The sequence below is a fragment of the Hyperolius riggenbachi genome, chromosome 1, assembly GCF_040937935.1.
Source record: "Hyperolius riggenbachi isolate aHypRig1 chromosome 1, aHypRig1.pri, whole genome shotgun sequence".
NCBI lineage: Eukaryota > Metazoa > Chordata > Amphibia > Anura > Hyperoliidae > Hyperolius > Hyperolius riggenbachi.
This window is the reverse complement of record NC_090646.1, coordinates 525,420,836-525,433,220: the sequence shown is the minus strand read 5'-3', so window position 1 is coordinate 525,433,220 and position 12,385 is coordinate 525,420,836. Positions and strand designations below refer to the sequence as shown.

Genomic DNA, 12,385 nt, shown 5'->3' with positions numbered 1-12,385 from the left:
TGGTGAGGTGATCAGGGCTGGGGTCTGAGGGCATTCTGAGGGTATGGGCGGGTGATTGAGTGCCCTAGGGGCAGATAGGGGTCTAATCTGATGGGTAGCAGTGACAGGGGGTGATTGATGGGTAATTAGTGGATGTTTGGAGGAGAGAACAGATGTAAACACTGCACTTGGGAGGTGATCTGATGTCGGATCTGCGGGCGATCTATTGGTGTGGGTGGGTGATCAGATTGCCCGCAAGGGGCAGGTTAGGGGCTGATTGATGGGTGAAAGTGACAGGGGGTGATTGATGGGTGGCAGTGACAGGGGGTGATTGATGGGTGATTGACAGGTGATTGACAGGTGATCAGTGGGTTATTACAGGGAGAGACAGATGTAAATAATGCCCTGGCGAATTGATAAGGGGGGGTCTGAGGGCAATCTGAGCGTGTAGGCGGGTGATTGGGTGCCCGCAGTGACAGGTGGTGATAGGGGGTGATTGATGGGTGATTAGTGGGTGTTTAGAGGAGAGAATAGATGTAAACACTGCGCTTGGGTGGTGATCTGATGTCGGATCTGCGGGTGATCTATTGGTGTGGGTGGGTGATCAGATTGCCCGCAAGGGGCAGGTTAGGGGCTGATTGATGGGTGGCAGTGACAGGGGGTGATTGATGGGTGGCAGTGACAGGGGGTGATTGATGGGTGATTGACAGGTGATTGACAGGTGATCAGTGGGTTATTACAGGGAAGGACAGATGTAAATAATGCCCTGGCGAATTAATAAGGGGGGTCTGAGGGCAATCTGAGCGTGTAGGCGGGTGATTGGGTGCCCGCAAGGGGCAGATTAGAGTCTGATCTGATGGGTAACAATGGCAGGTGGTGATAGGGGGTGATTGATGGGTGATTGATGGGTAATTAGTGGGTGTTTAGAGGAGAGAATAGATGTAAACACTGCGCTTGGGTGGTGATCTGATGTCGGATCTGCGGGCGATCTATTGGTGTGGGTGGGTGATCAGATTGCCCGCAAGGGGCAGGTTAGGGGCTGATTGATGGGTGGCAGTGACAGGGGGTGATTGATGGGTGGCAGTGACAGGGGGTGATTGATGGGTGATTGACAGGTGATTGACAGGTGATCAGTGGGTTATTACAGGGAAGGACAGATGTAAATAATGCCCTGGCGAATTGATAAGGGGGGGGGGGGGTCTGAGGGCAATCTGAGCATGTAGGCGGGTGACTGGGTGCCCGCAAGGGGCCGATTAGGGTCTGATCTGATGGGTAACAGTGACAGGTGGTGATAGGGGGTGATTGATGGGTGATTGATGGGTAATTAGTGGGTGTTTAGAGGAGAGAATAGATGTAAACACTGCGCTTGGGTGGTGATCTGATGTCAGATCTGCGGGCGATCTATTGGTGTGGGTGGGTGATCAGATTGCCCGCAAGGGGCAGGTTAGGGGCTGATTTATGGGTGGCAGTGACAGGGGGTGATTGATGGGTGATTGACAGGTGATTGACAGGTGATTGACAGGTGATCAGGGGGGATAGATGCATACACTACATGGGGGGGGGTCTGGGGAGAATCTGAGGGGTGGGGGGGTGATCAGGAGGGAGCAGGGGGCAGGGGGGGGATAAAAAAAATAGCGTTGACAGATAGTGACAGGGAGTGATTGATGGGTGATGAGGGGGTTGATTGGGTGTAAACATGGGTCTGGGGTGGACAGGGGGGGGGGGGTGTCTGAGGGGTGCTGTGGGCGATCAGGGGGCAGGGGGGGGGGGAATCAGTGTGCTTGGTGCAGACTAGGGTGGCTGCAGCCTGCCCTGGTGGTCCCTCGGACACTGGGACCACCAGGGCAGGAGGCAGCCTGTATAATACACTTTGTAAACATTACAAAGTGTATTATACACTTTGTATGCGGCGATCGTCGGTTTAACATCCCGCCGGCGCTTCCGTATAGCCGGCGGGATGTTGCGGCGGGTGAGCGGCGTCAGGAGCCGGCGGAGGATCGCGTCATGGATGACGCGATCGCTCCGCCCATGCCCTTACAAGGACCGCCGCCTCTGTGGGTGAGCTGGTCCTTGCAGGGTACACTTCCCGGCCGCCGCTGTGCGTTAGGCGGTCGGGAAGTGGTTAAGCAATTCTGTTGTTCTTCCTCCTTCCTCCATACAGACAGAAAGCATCACTCAGATATTGCCAAGCAATGCATCTGTACAGCATTGGTTCCTCAACAGTCAAGCCAGCACCATCCGTAGTATTTAAAGCTCTTTATTTTTCTTTAAAAAGCATGACAAGCTTATCACAGCGACAGCAGCGCTGTTTCGATCACCAGATCTTTCTCAAGCTGTACAAAGTTATGTCACACCATATCAGCAACTACATGCTTTTAAATAGTCCCCTCAATATCCCTTCACCAATCAGAGTCAAGTACCTGTGGCCAATCAGAACGCTCAGGCAACAATGTGGACCAGAAGGAAGACTACAACTTCTAATATTCAAATCAGGACATCCCATAATGATGTCCACTACGTAACCTGAACCCACCCCTCATGAACGGACTCAGAAGGAAACCGCTCATATCTTATGCAAATCTTATGCGCATCTGCGCCTTCACATCTTCAGCTTACCCCACAGCGTATGGCAGCGTGTGAGCCAGCCGAGGCCGCCTCCCGAAGATCCTGCATCACCGCTCATATCTTATGCAAATCTTATGCGCATCTGCGCCTTCACATCTTCAGCTTACCCCACAGCGTATGGCAGCGTGTGAGCCAGCCGAGGCCGCCTCCTGAAGATCCTGCATCACCATGACGCGCAATCACGTGATCCTCCTATCGGGAGGGCGTATACAACGCTCTCCTCTTAGCAACCTACGCAGCGTGGCCTGTACAGCATTGGTACTCTCCCAGTGACATCCACAGGATGATGGGTGACCTAAATTGTGTGCAAACTTGTGCATTTGTTCACACCTTGAGAATAAGTGTGTGCAAAGATATAAGTTTGTATAAAGCATTGTTATATTGTGAACAGTAGATTAACCACTTGAGGACTGCGGTGTTAACCCCCCCTAGTGAACAGGACATTTATTGCTTAAATGGCCACTGCAGCTTTAAGGCCAAGCTGCAGGGCCGAACAACACAGCACACGAGTGATCCCTCCCCCTTTTCTCCCCACTAACAGAGCTCTCTGTTGGTGGGGTCTGATCGCCCCCCAGTTGTTTGGTTTTTTGGGGGGTAAATATTTATTTTATTAAATTTTAAATAAAATGTACTATTTTTTTTAATTTATTCTATATCCCTCCCTCCCCCCACCAGCCAATCAGCGTGATCAGCTGTCATAGGCTTCAGCCTATGACAGCCGATCACTGTTCAACCTGCCAGGGGGACAGCCGCGTCACACGGCTGTCCCCAGTACAGTGTTGCTGCAGATCGCAGCACTGTACAAAGTAATTAGACGGCGTGTGCGCGATCCCCTGCTAGCCCCATAGATGGCCGTTCACGCCAATGGGCGTGGAGCAGTACTGGGGCTGCCGCACTGCTCAAGCCAATTGGCGTGGAGCAATCGGCAACAGGTTAAAGAGAAACCGTAACCAAGAAGTGAACTTCATCCCAATCAGTAATTGATACCCCCTTTTACATGAGAAATCTATTCCTTTTCACAAACGGACCATCAGGGGGCGCTGTATGCCTGATATTTTGGTGATTTCCCTCCCACAGGAAACTGTGAGGACCATGGTCCTGGCAGTTTCCTGTCTGTGAACCTCATTGCATTGTGGGAAATAGCTATCTACAGCTGTTTCCAACTGCCAAAAAAGCAAACAGCAGCTACTTCCACTGACATCACCTGCCAGCAGTAAATGTCACCATGTAATAAATGTCAAAATGTTAAAAAAAAGTTTAAAAAGTTTCTTACTTTATATTATGCATACAGTTATCATATTTGCTTTTGTGCATAAGTAATATTGTCAGTTTACAATTACAAGTTTCCAAAGTGTAGTTTATTTTGCCCTGAAAGCTGCCATTGCATTTTATTCAAACTGCTTTTTATTATATATTAACATCTTCTAATTAGCTGTTCTGAGCTGTTTGTGTGCTTGAAGCACAGAGAGCTTCACAGAGAGCTCCTTTTCACTTGTTACACTGTGTTTACACACATGTATCAACATTGGAATGCAAACAAAGATACTGTTATCTTCAGTTTGGATGCGGCTTTGAAGCTGAATAGCAGAACAAAGTGCTTTGTTTAACCATTTCAGTGATGTTAAAAAAAAAATCTGGGATAGTAGCTTTCAAGCTGTGAGGAATCTTAGCACAAAGTAGAAATGTTGAGTTTCAGACCACTTTAATGCAGTGATGTTTGTGAACTGTGTGTGAGTAAGGTGTTCAAATGTGAATGTAGCAGGAGGTATGGAAATAATTGTGATGGTATCTATGTGTATATAAAGATTTCATTTGCTGCATTGTTATTACTATTCAATGACATGGCATGGCTGCTGTAATCTGATTGAATGGGCTGTGGTGCATGATGGTAAAGCAGGTAAGTGATCAATATGATAAAAACAGCAATTGTTTACATGATGTTTTGGAAATCTAGCAGTCTATGGCTACCACTGTGCATGTTTCTTAACAGATTGCTGGTTACAGTGGCCATACACGATACAGCCAACATGTTTTTTCAATCATTTGTTAAAATGATTGAAATATGAAATTACTTTTTTTGAGCAACAAATCTCTATTTCATATTTTGTAGGAATTGCAATAAATTGCCTGATTGAGAACAGTGCAAATTACATTTGATTGCTCTATTAAATAGATTTTTTTTTAATATTAATAAAATCAAAACTCCAACTGTGTATGGCCACATTTACCGTAGATCTCATTAAAACATTAAATGTAATAATATTTTCAAATGGCAGATCATCTTGCTGACAGAAATTATAGCACTGATATTTTATTTCCAAAGAGTAAGGATATTGTGTATGTGCTATGCAATATACAGTAGTCAATGCATTCCTAATTTTTCAGTTCAGTTGTTAAATGGGAAGGCACATTTGATAAGGGAGGGGGGAAACTCCGACATAACATTTAATAAAAATGTGTAGTCCTACTTTTTATTACTCATACAATTATCATATTTGCTTTTGTGCATAAGTAATATTGTCTGTTTACAAATTACAAGATTTCAAAGTGTAGTTTATCTTGCCCTGAAACCTGCCATTGCATTTTATTCCAACTATTTTTTATTATATATTAACATGTTCTAATTAGCTGTTCTGAGCTGTTTGTGTGCTTAAAGCACAGAGAGCTTTACAGAGAGCTCCTTTTCACTTGTTACACTGTGTTTACACACCTGTATCAACATTGGAATGCACACAAAGATACTGTTATCTCCAGTTTGGATGCAGATTTGAAGCTGAATAGCAGGACAACGTGCTTTGTTTAAACATTTCAGTGATTGTCTGCTACAAAATTCTGTGATAGTAGCTTTTAAGCTGTGAGGAATCTTTTAGAGCAAAGTAGAAATGCTGACTTTCAGACCACTTCAACCACTTCAGCCGCAGGTGTTTCCACCTTCAGGACGAAGGCAATTTTCACCTTATAGCGCTCCTCCCATTCATCCGCCAATAACTTTATCACTACTCACCACACGTAAATGATCTATACCTTGTTTTTTTGCCACCAATTAGGCTTTCTTTTGGTGGTACATTTTGCTATGAATTATTTTATTCTAAATGCATTTTAACAGGAATAATAAGAAAAAAAATGGAAAAAAAATCATTATTTCTCAGTTTTCAGCCATTATAGTTTTAAAATAAAACATTCTACTGTGGATAAAATCCAAACATTTTATTTTTCCCATTTGTCCCGGTTATTGCAACATTTAAAATATTAATATTAATAATATTTCCCTAGTACAATGTATGGGGCAAATATTTTATTTAGAAATAAAGGTGCATTTTTTTCAGTTTTGTGTCCACTATTTACAAGCTCATATGGGCTCAAGGTAATAAGGTGTATAGTAATATACCTTCACAACATACATATTTAAAAAATGTAGTCCCTAAGGTAACTATTAATGTATTTTTTTTTTTTTTTGTAAATAACTTTTTATTGTAAATTTTCCAAGGTTTACAAGCATTCTCATAGTATGGTAAATGTTATTATTGGCGTTTACAATATTAAACTGGTTCAAACTGAGTAAACATACAATCAAGTAACTTAGTATAAGCATCAGGTAATCCAACAGTAATAAGGTGAAGGCCTTTTGAGAGATCTCTCTCTCAGGGTGCCTCCGTACCAAGAGAGTACTGCAACTTGGATACTTACTATTCTCTGTAGCTTGTCTATTCTAGAGAATACCCCAGAGGTACCTAGCTGTATTTACTGCTATGAGGCTGATAGGCTATAGTTAAAATTTGGTACCCTAATGGTTAGGGTTTGTTTCTTATCTGTAGTCGCAGAGGTCCTTGTCTGCACAGTTTTATGACTTGGACTTGCGACCTAGGAGTGATGGTCAATCAGTGAAGGCATAGGGGGGGGGGGATTATAGGTGGGGGGGGTATGTTGGAGTAAGTCTGGGTCTTAGTTGGTTTCTAGCTTGTTCTTAAGTTGGATGCGGATTCGAGGGATCTGTATAAGAGGCCCAGTCGAATTCCCACTTGTCCTTCAGTGTATTGTAATTGTTTTTCTGTCTGAGTAGGTACTCCATTTTTAGATTTTGGTCTATTAGATTAATAAGTTGTGATACCGGGGGTGCGTCTGGTTGGCTCCAATTAGAAAGAAGTAAGTGTCTGGCTGCGCATAGTGTTTGTGTTGCGGCTAGGCGTATATTAGGGGCTAGATCAGTGATGCCTATGTGGAGTAAGGCAAGTTCGGGGGTGAGGTGGTATTCTTGCTTTGTTATGAAAGATAGTATGTTCTCCACCGTTTTCCAGTAAGCTTTGACTCGTGGGCACGACCATAGTATGTGGTGTAATGTTCCTATATGGGAACATTTTCTCCAACATTCCGAAGAATGTTCTTTGGATATTTTGGACAATATGTTTGGAGTTAAGTACCACTTGCAAATTATTTTTTTGAGGGTCTCTAGGTGAGACATGCAGTATGAGTATTTTTTTTGGTGTTGTAAGGCTGCGAGTATCTGGGGCAGTGAGATGGTTGTTTGAAGGTCGTATTCCCAGATTGGTAGATATTTAGAAAGGGGGGAGGGATTGTTATCCATTAGGGTATTGTACCAAAAGGATATTCCTCCTTTTCTGTATTTGGGTGTGTAGAGGAAGTTTTCTAGGTTTGTACTTAGATCTTTTGCTGAGAAGGGCGACTTGGTCAATAAGTGGGAGATTTGGGCGTAAGTGAATACTTCGGAGTCTGAAAGTTTGTACTTCCATTTTAGGTATGCGAATGGTTTAATTGCAGGGTTTGCAATGTCTTCAATATTTAAAATGCCTGCTGATAACCAGTTGGCAATGTTGAGGTTTGGAATGGCTGCTTGTAGGGACTTTAGAGAGGTTGTGGAGGTGTGGTTTTTTTGTGCTGTAATTGTAGGAGTTTTGCGTAAGGCAAAGTCCCAGGCGTCCAGAGTGGAGTCTATTAGAGGGTGGTGGGTGGGGGTTATCGCTATGTTGGTCCTTTTTAGGGTGAGAATGTTAAGGAGGGATGTTTTAGCTTCTATTCTTTCTTGTTGTGCCCAGAATTTTATTAATGTATTTTTTAAACGGTATTTTTTTTTTTTAAATGTAAACGTTATTTTTGTAGTTAATGGGCAGAGTGGGGAGTCAATCAGTTTTTATTTAGTGTGTATTGTATTTTTTTCCATTTGTATGTGTTTTTTTTTTTTTATTTGTACGTTAATTTTACTTTTTGGCCACTAGGTGGCGCTAAGCACTCTCCTGGAAGATACCAGGGAGTGCTAGATCTTTTGTTTGGTTCATGAATCAAATACCTCCTGTTTGGAGGCAAATGATTCATTTGCAGGGAATCGTTTGCCTCGGGGGAACACTGGTTCCTCTTCAGCAATCAATTCCCTGTAATAGCAGCAGGGAATGAGCCACGTTCAGGCAGATATGCGTGCACAAGGGCAGCAACACTGCTGGACGGATATATTCGTCCAGATTGCCTTTGAGTGGCGATTTTTGGACAAATATATCCTTCCAGATTGGCTTAAGTGGTTAAGTAAACACTCTAGATGACACTCGGCTGAGGTGACCATTAAGGACCATCTCAGTTAATATTATAGAGTGTGAAGTCCTCTGACAGCAGGCTGGATCTTTAGCAACAACTACCCCCTTAACTCCATGGTTGCCATAAGAGCATTGCACATGCTAGATTATTAATGAATTGTCCAGTTGCCTATGGTGGGTAACTTGCACTCTTATGTAACTACTGTTGTTGCATAATTTTTGTTGATTGTTTGATAAGCCCTATTAACATTCAACTTAATGTCACAGTATGAGGTATTCTTGGAACCCCATTACCGTTACACTTTATAACCTGAATAATTTGTTTAGGCTGTCATCTCACTTGTTCTTGAAGTGATAAATGGGCTCATTACAGCATCAACAGTGATGAATTGGGACATCTATGGAGCAATGATGATGTCTTAAGAAGATGGCTTTAGTTAAACCTTTACATTCATTAAAGTTTTCAGAATGTCATACTTCAAAGTCTTTTATCCCAAGCAAATAATAAAAAAAAACTGCTATAAAATGCTGCTTGTAGTGTCAGCATAGGTGCCCCCAGTATAGCTAGTATAGTTGCCCCTGTATAGTCAGCATAGGTGCCCCCAGTATAGCTAGTATGGTTGCCCCTGTATAGTTAGCATAGGTGCTCCCAGTATAGCTAGTATAGTTGTCCCTGTATAGTCAGTATAGGTTCCCCCAGTATAGCTAGTATAGTTGCCCCTGTATAGCTAGCATAGGTGCCCCCAGTATAGCTAGTATGGTGTCCCCTGTATAGTTAGCATAGGTGCCCCCAGTATAGCTTTGGTTGCCCTTGTATAGTTAGCATAGGTGCCCCCAATATAGCTAGTATGGTTGCCCCTGTATAGTTAACATAGGTGCCCCAATATAGCTAGTATAGTTGCCCCAGTGCCTGCTCCCACCTCCACCCCACGGCCTCCCGCTCCTGTTACCTTATGAGCTGGTAGCCGCTTCCTCCATCAGTCCCCACCAGCCCCTCTCCTCCATGTGTGCTTGTCATCACAGTAGCACATCTCATGGCTGCTGTGTAGAGTCAGGAAGCAGGAGAGCGGCTTCCTGTAGCGGTGATGTATATTGCCGTTACTATGGGAATGGCTGCCCCGCTTCCTGACTGTACACAGCAGCTGTGGGACCCACCTGCGCTGCTGTGAGATGAGCTGCTGTAAAAAAGATGCCAGACCCCCGGCCCGGCGCAAACTGTCCTGCGGCCCGGTATTGGGCCGCAGACCGGGGGTTGGGGACCCCTGTTCTAGGAGATAACTCAGGAGTAAAAGTTAATTGCATATGGTCCAGTGTGCCAAGAGCTTGAAGGTTCCTGAAGACTTTTTGAGTTAATGGTACTTTTGTTACATTTCTTTGGGAAAGATCATTGCATAATGGGGCTTTAAACCCTTAGGAATTTGTTGAATATGTTGCTCTAAAGACAAGATTCGAAGAGAAAATTATGTAAACATGTATAGGAGGTTTAATTTTTAAATATTTTTGTTTTTGTTTTCAGAGAAATAATTATATGGTAAACTATTCCATATGATTTTCATGGACGCTGTCACACCATCAGGAACGGTAAGTATTGTTTAAGACACACATTTTATGTTGTCAGATAAATAGCTTATGTCCTCTAATTCATGATTGTACCACAGCTGAACAATAAACATTAAGGGTTAGTTCACAAAAAGTGATCAATGGCCTAATGCATGTTTCAGGCATTAAACTGTTAAAAGCTGTGAAACGTGGGCCATTTATGTTAACTTCATGTGACTGATGGAGTTGTTTTTTTTTAACTGTATTTGTCATATATATTTCTTATGGAGTATTGTAATTAAAAGCTACATTTTATCACTTTCCGGTTGCATACGGGTTTGAAAACCCTCACCTTGTTTTTGTTTATTAATTTAGGCTGTCTGATCAAGGGGTGGCTGAATCAATTATTCATTATTATGTACTAGGGTTCACACTTGTTAAAATTGTCTGCCTTGTTCATTCAAATGCAGACAAATGCTTATTTATTTATGTATGTATTTATGTAGCGCCAACAAATTACGCAGCGATGTACAGAGTATTTAATCTTGTCAATAACTGTCCCTCAGAGGGGCTCACAATCTAGTCCCTGCCATAGTCATATGTCTATGTATGTATTGTGTAGTGCATGTATCATAGTCTAGGGCCAATTTAGGGGGAAGCCAATTAACTTGCCTGTATGTTTTTTGGATGCGGGAGGAAACTGGAGTGCCTGGAGGAAACACACGCAGAGACACGGGGAGCACATACAAACGCCTTAAAGATTTTTACCTGGCTGAGTTTCGAGCCGTGGACACAGTGCTGCAAGGCGAGAGCGCTAACCACTACTCCACCGTGCTGCCATTAGGGCCATATTATTCAATGTGATAAGTAGCTTGCAGATGTGAGCTACTTATCACATTGCTGTTGCGTGAGGATTACTGGCAAATCCTATTGCTGGTTTCCTTCGTGTGATGGCGTATCATTAAGCAGCATTACTAACTCAGGTGAAAGCCTGTGCAATGCTCCCCTGTTACAGGCAATGGGAAGTGAGGTTTTACGCTGTGGTGCTGTCCTTCAGCCTAATGGCCTCGCTCCCCAGAGATGCGTGCACACCCGCTAAACATCCACTGCTATCTTCCACCGCTGCATATGGGGGTCTCCTTTAATAAGCCCCCCACAGTTGTGCCGGTTACCCCTCAGTAATTTACCTGCTGCTGCTAAACACCTGCCGCCTCTCTCCGCAAGTCCTGACGCTGTAGTTACAGTGTATCTCTCACTGTAATTACTGTCTATCGGAGCCCCGGCAAAGCTTCTTTGAAGCTCCCGCTGGGGCTGCCCATTGGTCCACTGTCTGGACCACTTTCATTGGTTCTTTAAGATCAATTTATGAGCAAGTTCAGCATTGCTCCAGCAATAGGGTGTGGCCCATAGTGACTGAAGATTTGCATGCAAAAAAACTTTTGCCTTTTTTGCAGAGTCAAGTGTGACCTCCTCCCTTATACATTTTTACAAAAAAGGAGTTTTCAATTTTCCACCAGTTTTATGAAACATGTTATTTGTTAAAATGTATTCAATGAATCAAAAATACAATAATCAAACAGATGAATAGTTATGAAGTGCTGGTGGTTATACCTATAAACCATGAAAACAACATTTCAGTGACAATAGAAATCATAACACTAACATTATTTTATTAATTTCAATTAAAATTGATCCTGTCTATAAACCACAAGAAGAAAATCAATATGCAGCCATTACTAAATGTATTAATGTAAAGTAAAAATACAAAAAACATTGTACATCTACAATGTACACTCATCAAGATACAATGGCTGATTCTGGACTAAGATACAATGTCCTATAGTGGTTTTGAAAAGCTTCACAGATACCATGACAAACCACACTGTAAATATCCAATCAATCTAAAGTTCATAATTGTAGTAGAACACGTTTGTACACATTACATGGCCAGACCATTTTGAAGTGTCCTTTTTATCATGTTCCAGTTAACTCTCACCCTCTGTAGTAATTTCTGGGTTGTATATCACAGCAGAACCTTCTGAAAGCTGCTCCAAACATCAAATAAAAGGTTGAGTGTTAATATACACTGTTACAGGAGTCTAGAGACCATTTATTGATGAATAGTGATAACCACTAGGTCATTGTGATCAAAACGATTTCAGAGGTCCTGCTACTGTCACCACTCTCCAGGTGATTGTAATTCTGCAAATCAGATTTTTTTTTATAGATGATGGATGGTTAATAACAGGGAAACAAGTCCGACTAGCCAGATTCAATGGCAATAAACATGCTAATTGGCTATAGATTTCTGGCAAATCAGAGCCTTGATTCTTATAAAGGTCCGTACCCACGATGTGATTTTTTGTGGCAACTTTTTTCGCGACAAGCAATTGGATTTTTTTTATGATTTCACAACTGTGGGTACATTATATTATAGATATTCACACTTTAAATGTTTTATTGTGGAGAGTGTATATGCCATCACTTGTAGATACCCCATCACTTGTGGATATTATACTTTGCACATTGTCACACTCATTTCCTTTCAGCTTACACTTCTACAAATACTCCATCTGCTGATATTGGTGGGTTTTTTTTGGTTTTTTTTTATTCTTTGTGGTTTATAGTTAAAGCGGAATATAACCCTGCATTTCAACTTTGCTCTAAAACATTATTTACAGTATATTATATGCAACCAGCAT

At 42.6% G+C, this 12,385-nt stretch overlaps 1 protein-coding gene across 2 annotated transcripts in view; it reads left to right on the top strand.

The window, feature by feature from the left end:
* Positions 1-12,385, top strand: part of CMKLR1 (chemerin chemokine-like receptor 1) — a 120,458-nt gene that overhangs the window by 96,710 nt on the left and 11,363 nt on the right. For both annotated transcript variants that reach the window (XM_068271629.1, XM_068271627.1), the window contains exon 2: positions 9,661-9,725. In XM_068271629.1, coding sequence (XP_068127730.1) covers positions 9,690-9,725 — 36 coding nt within the window. In that variant the 5' untranslated portion in view covers positions 9,661-9,689. The remainder of the gene's footprint in view (positions 1-9,660; positions 9,726-12,385) is intronic.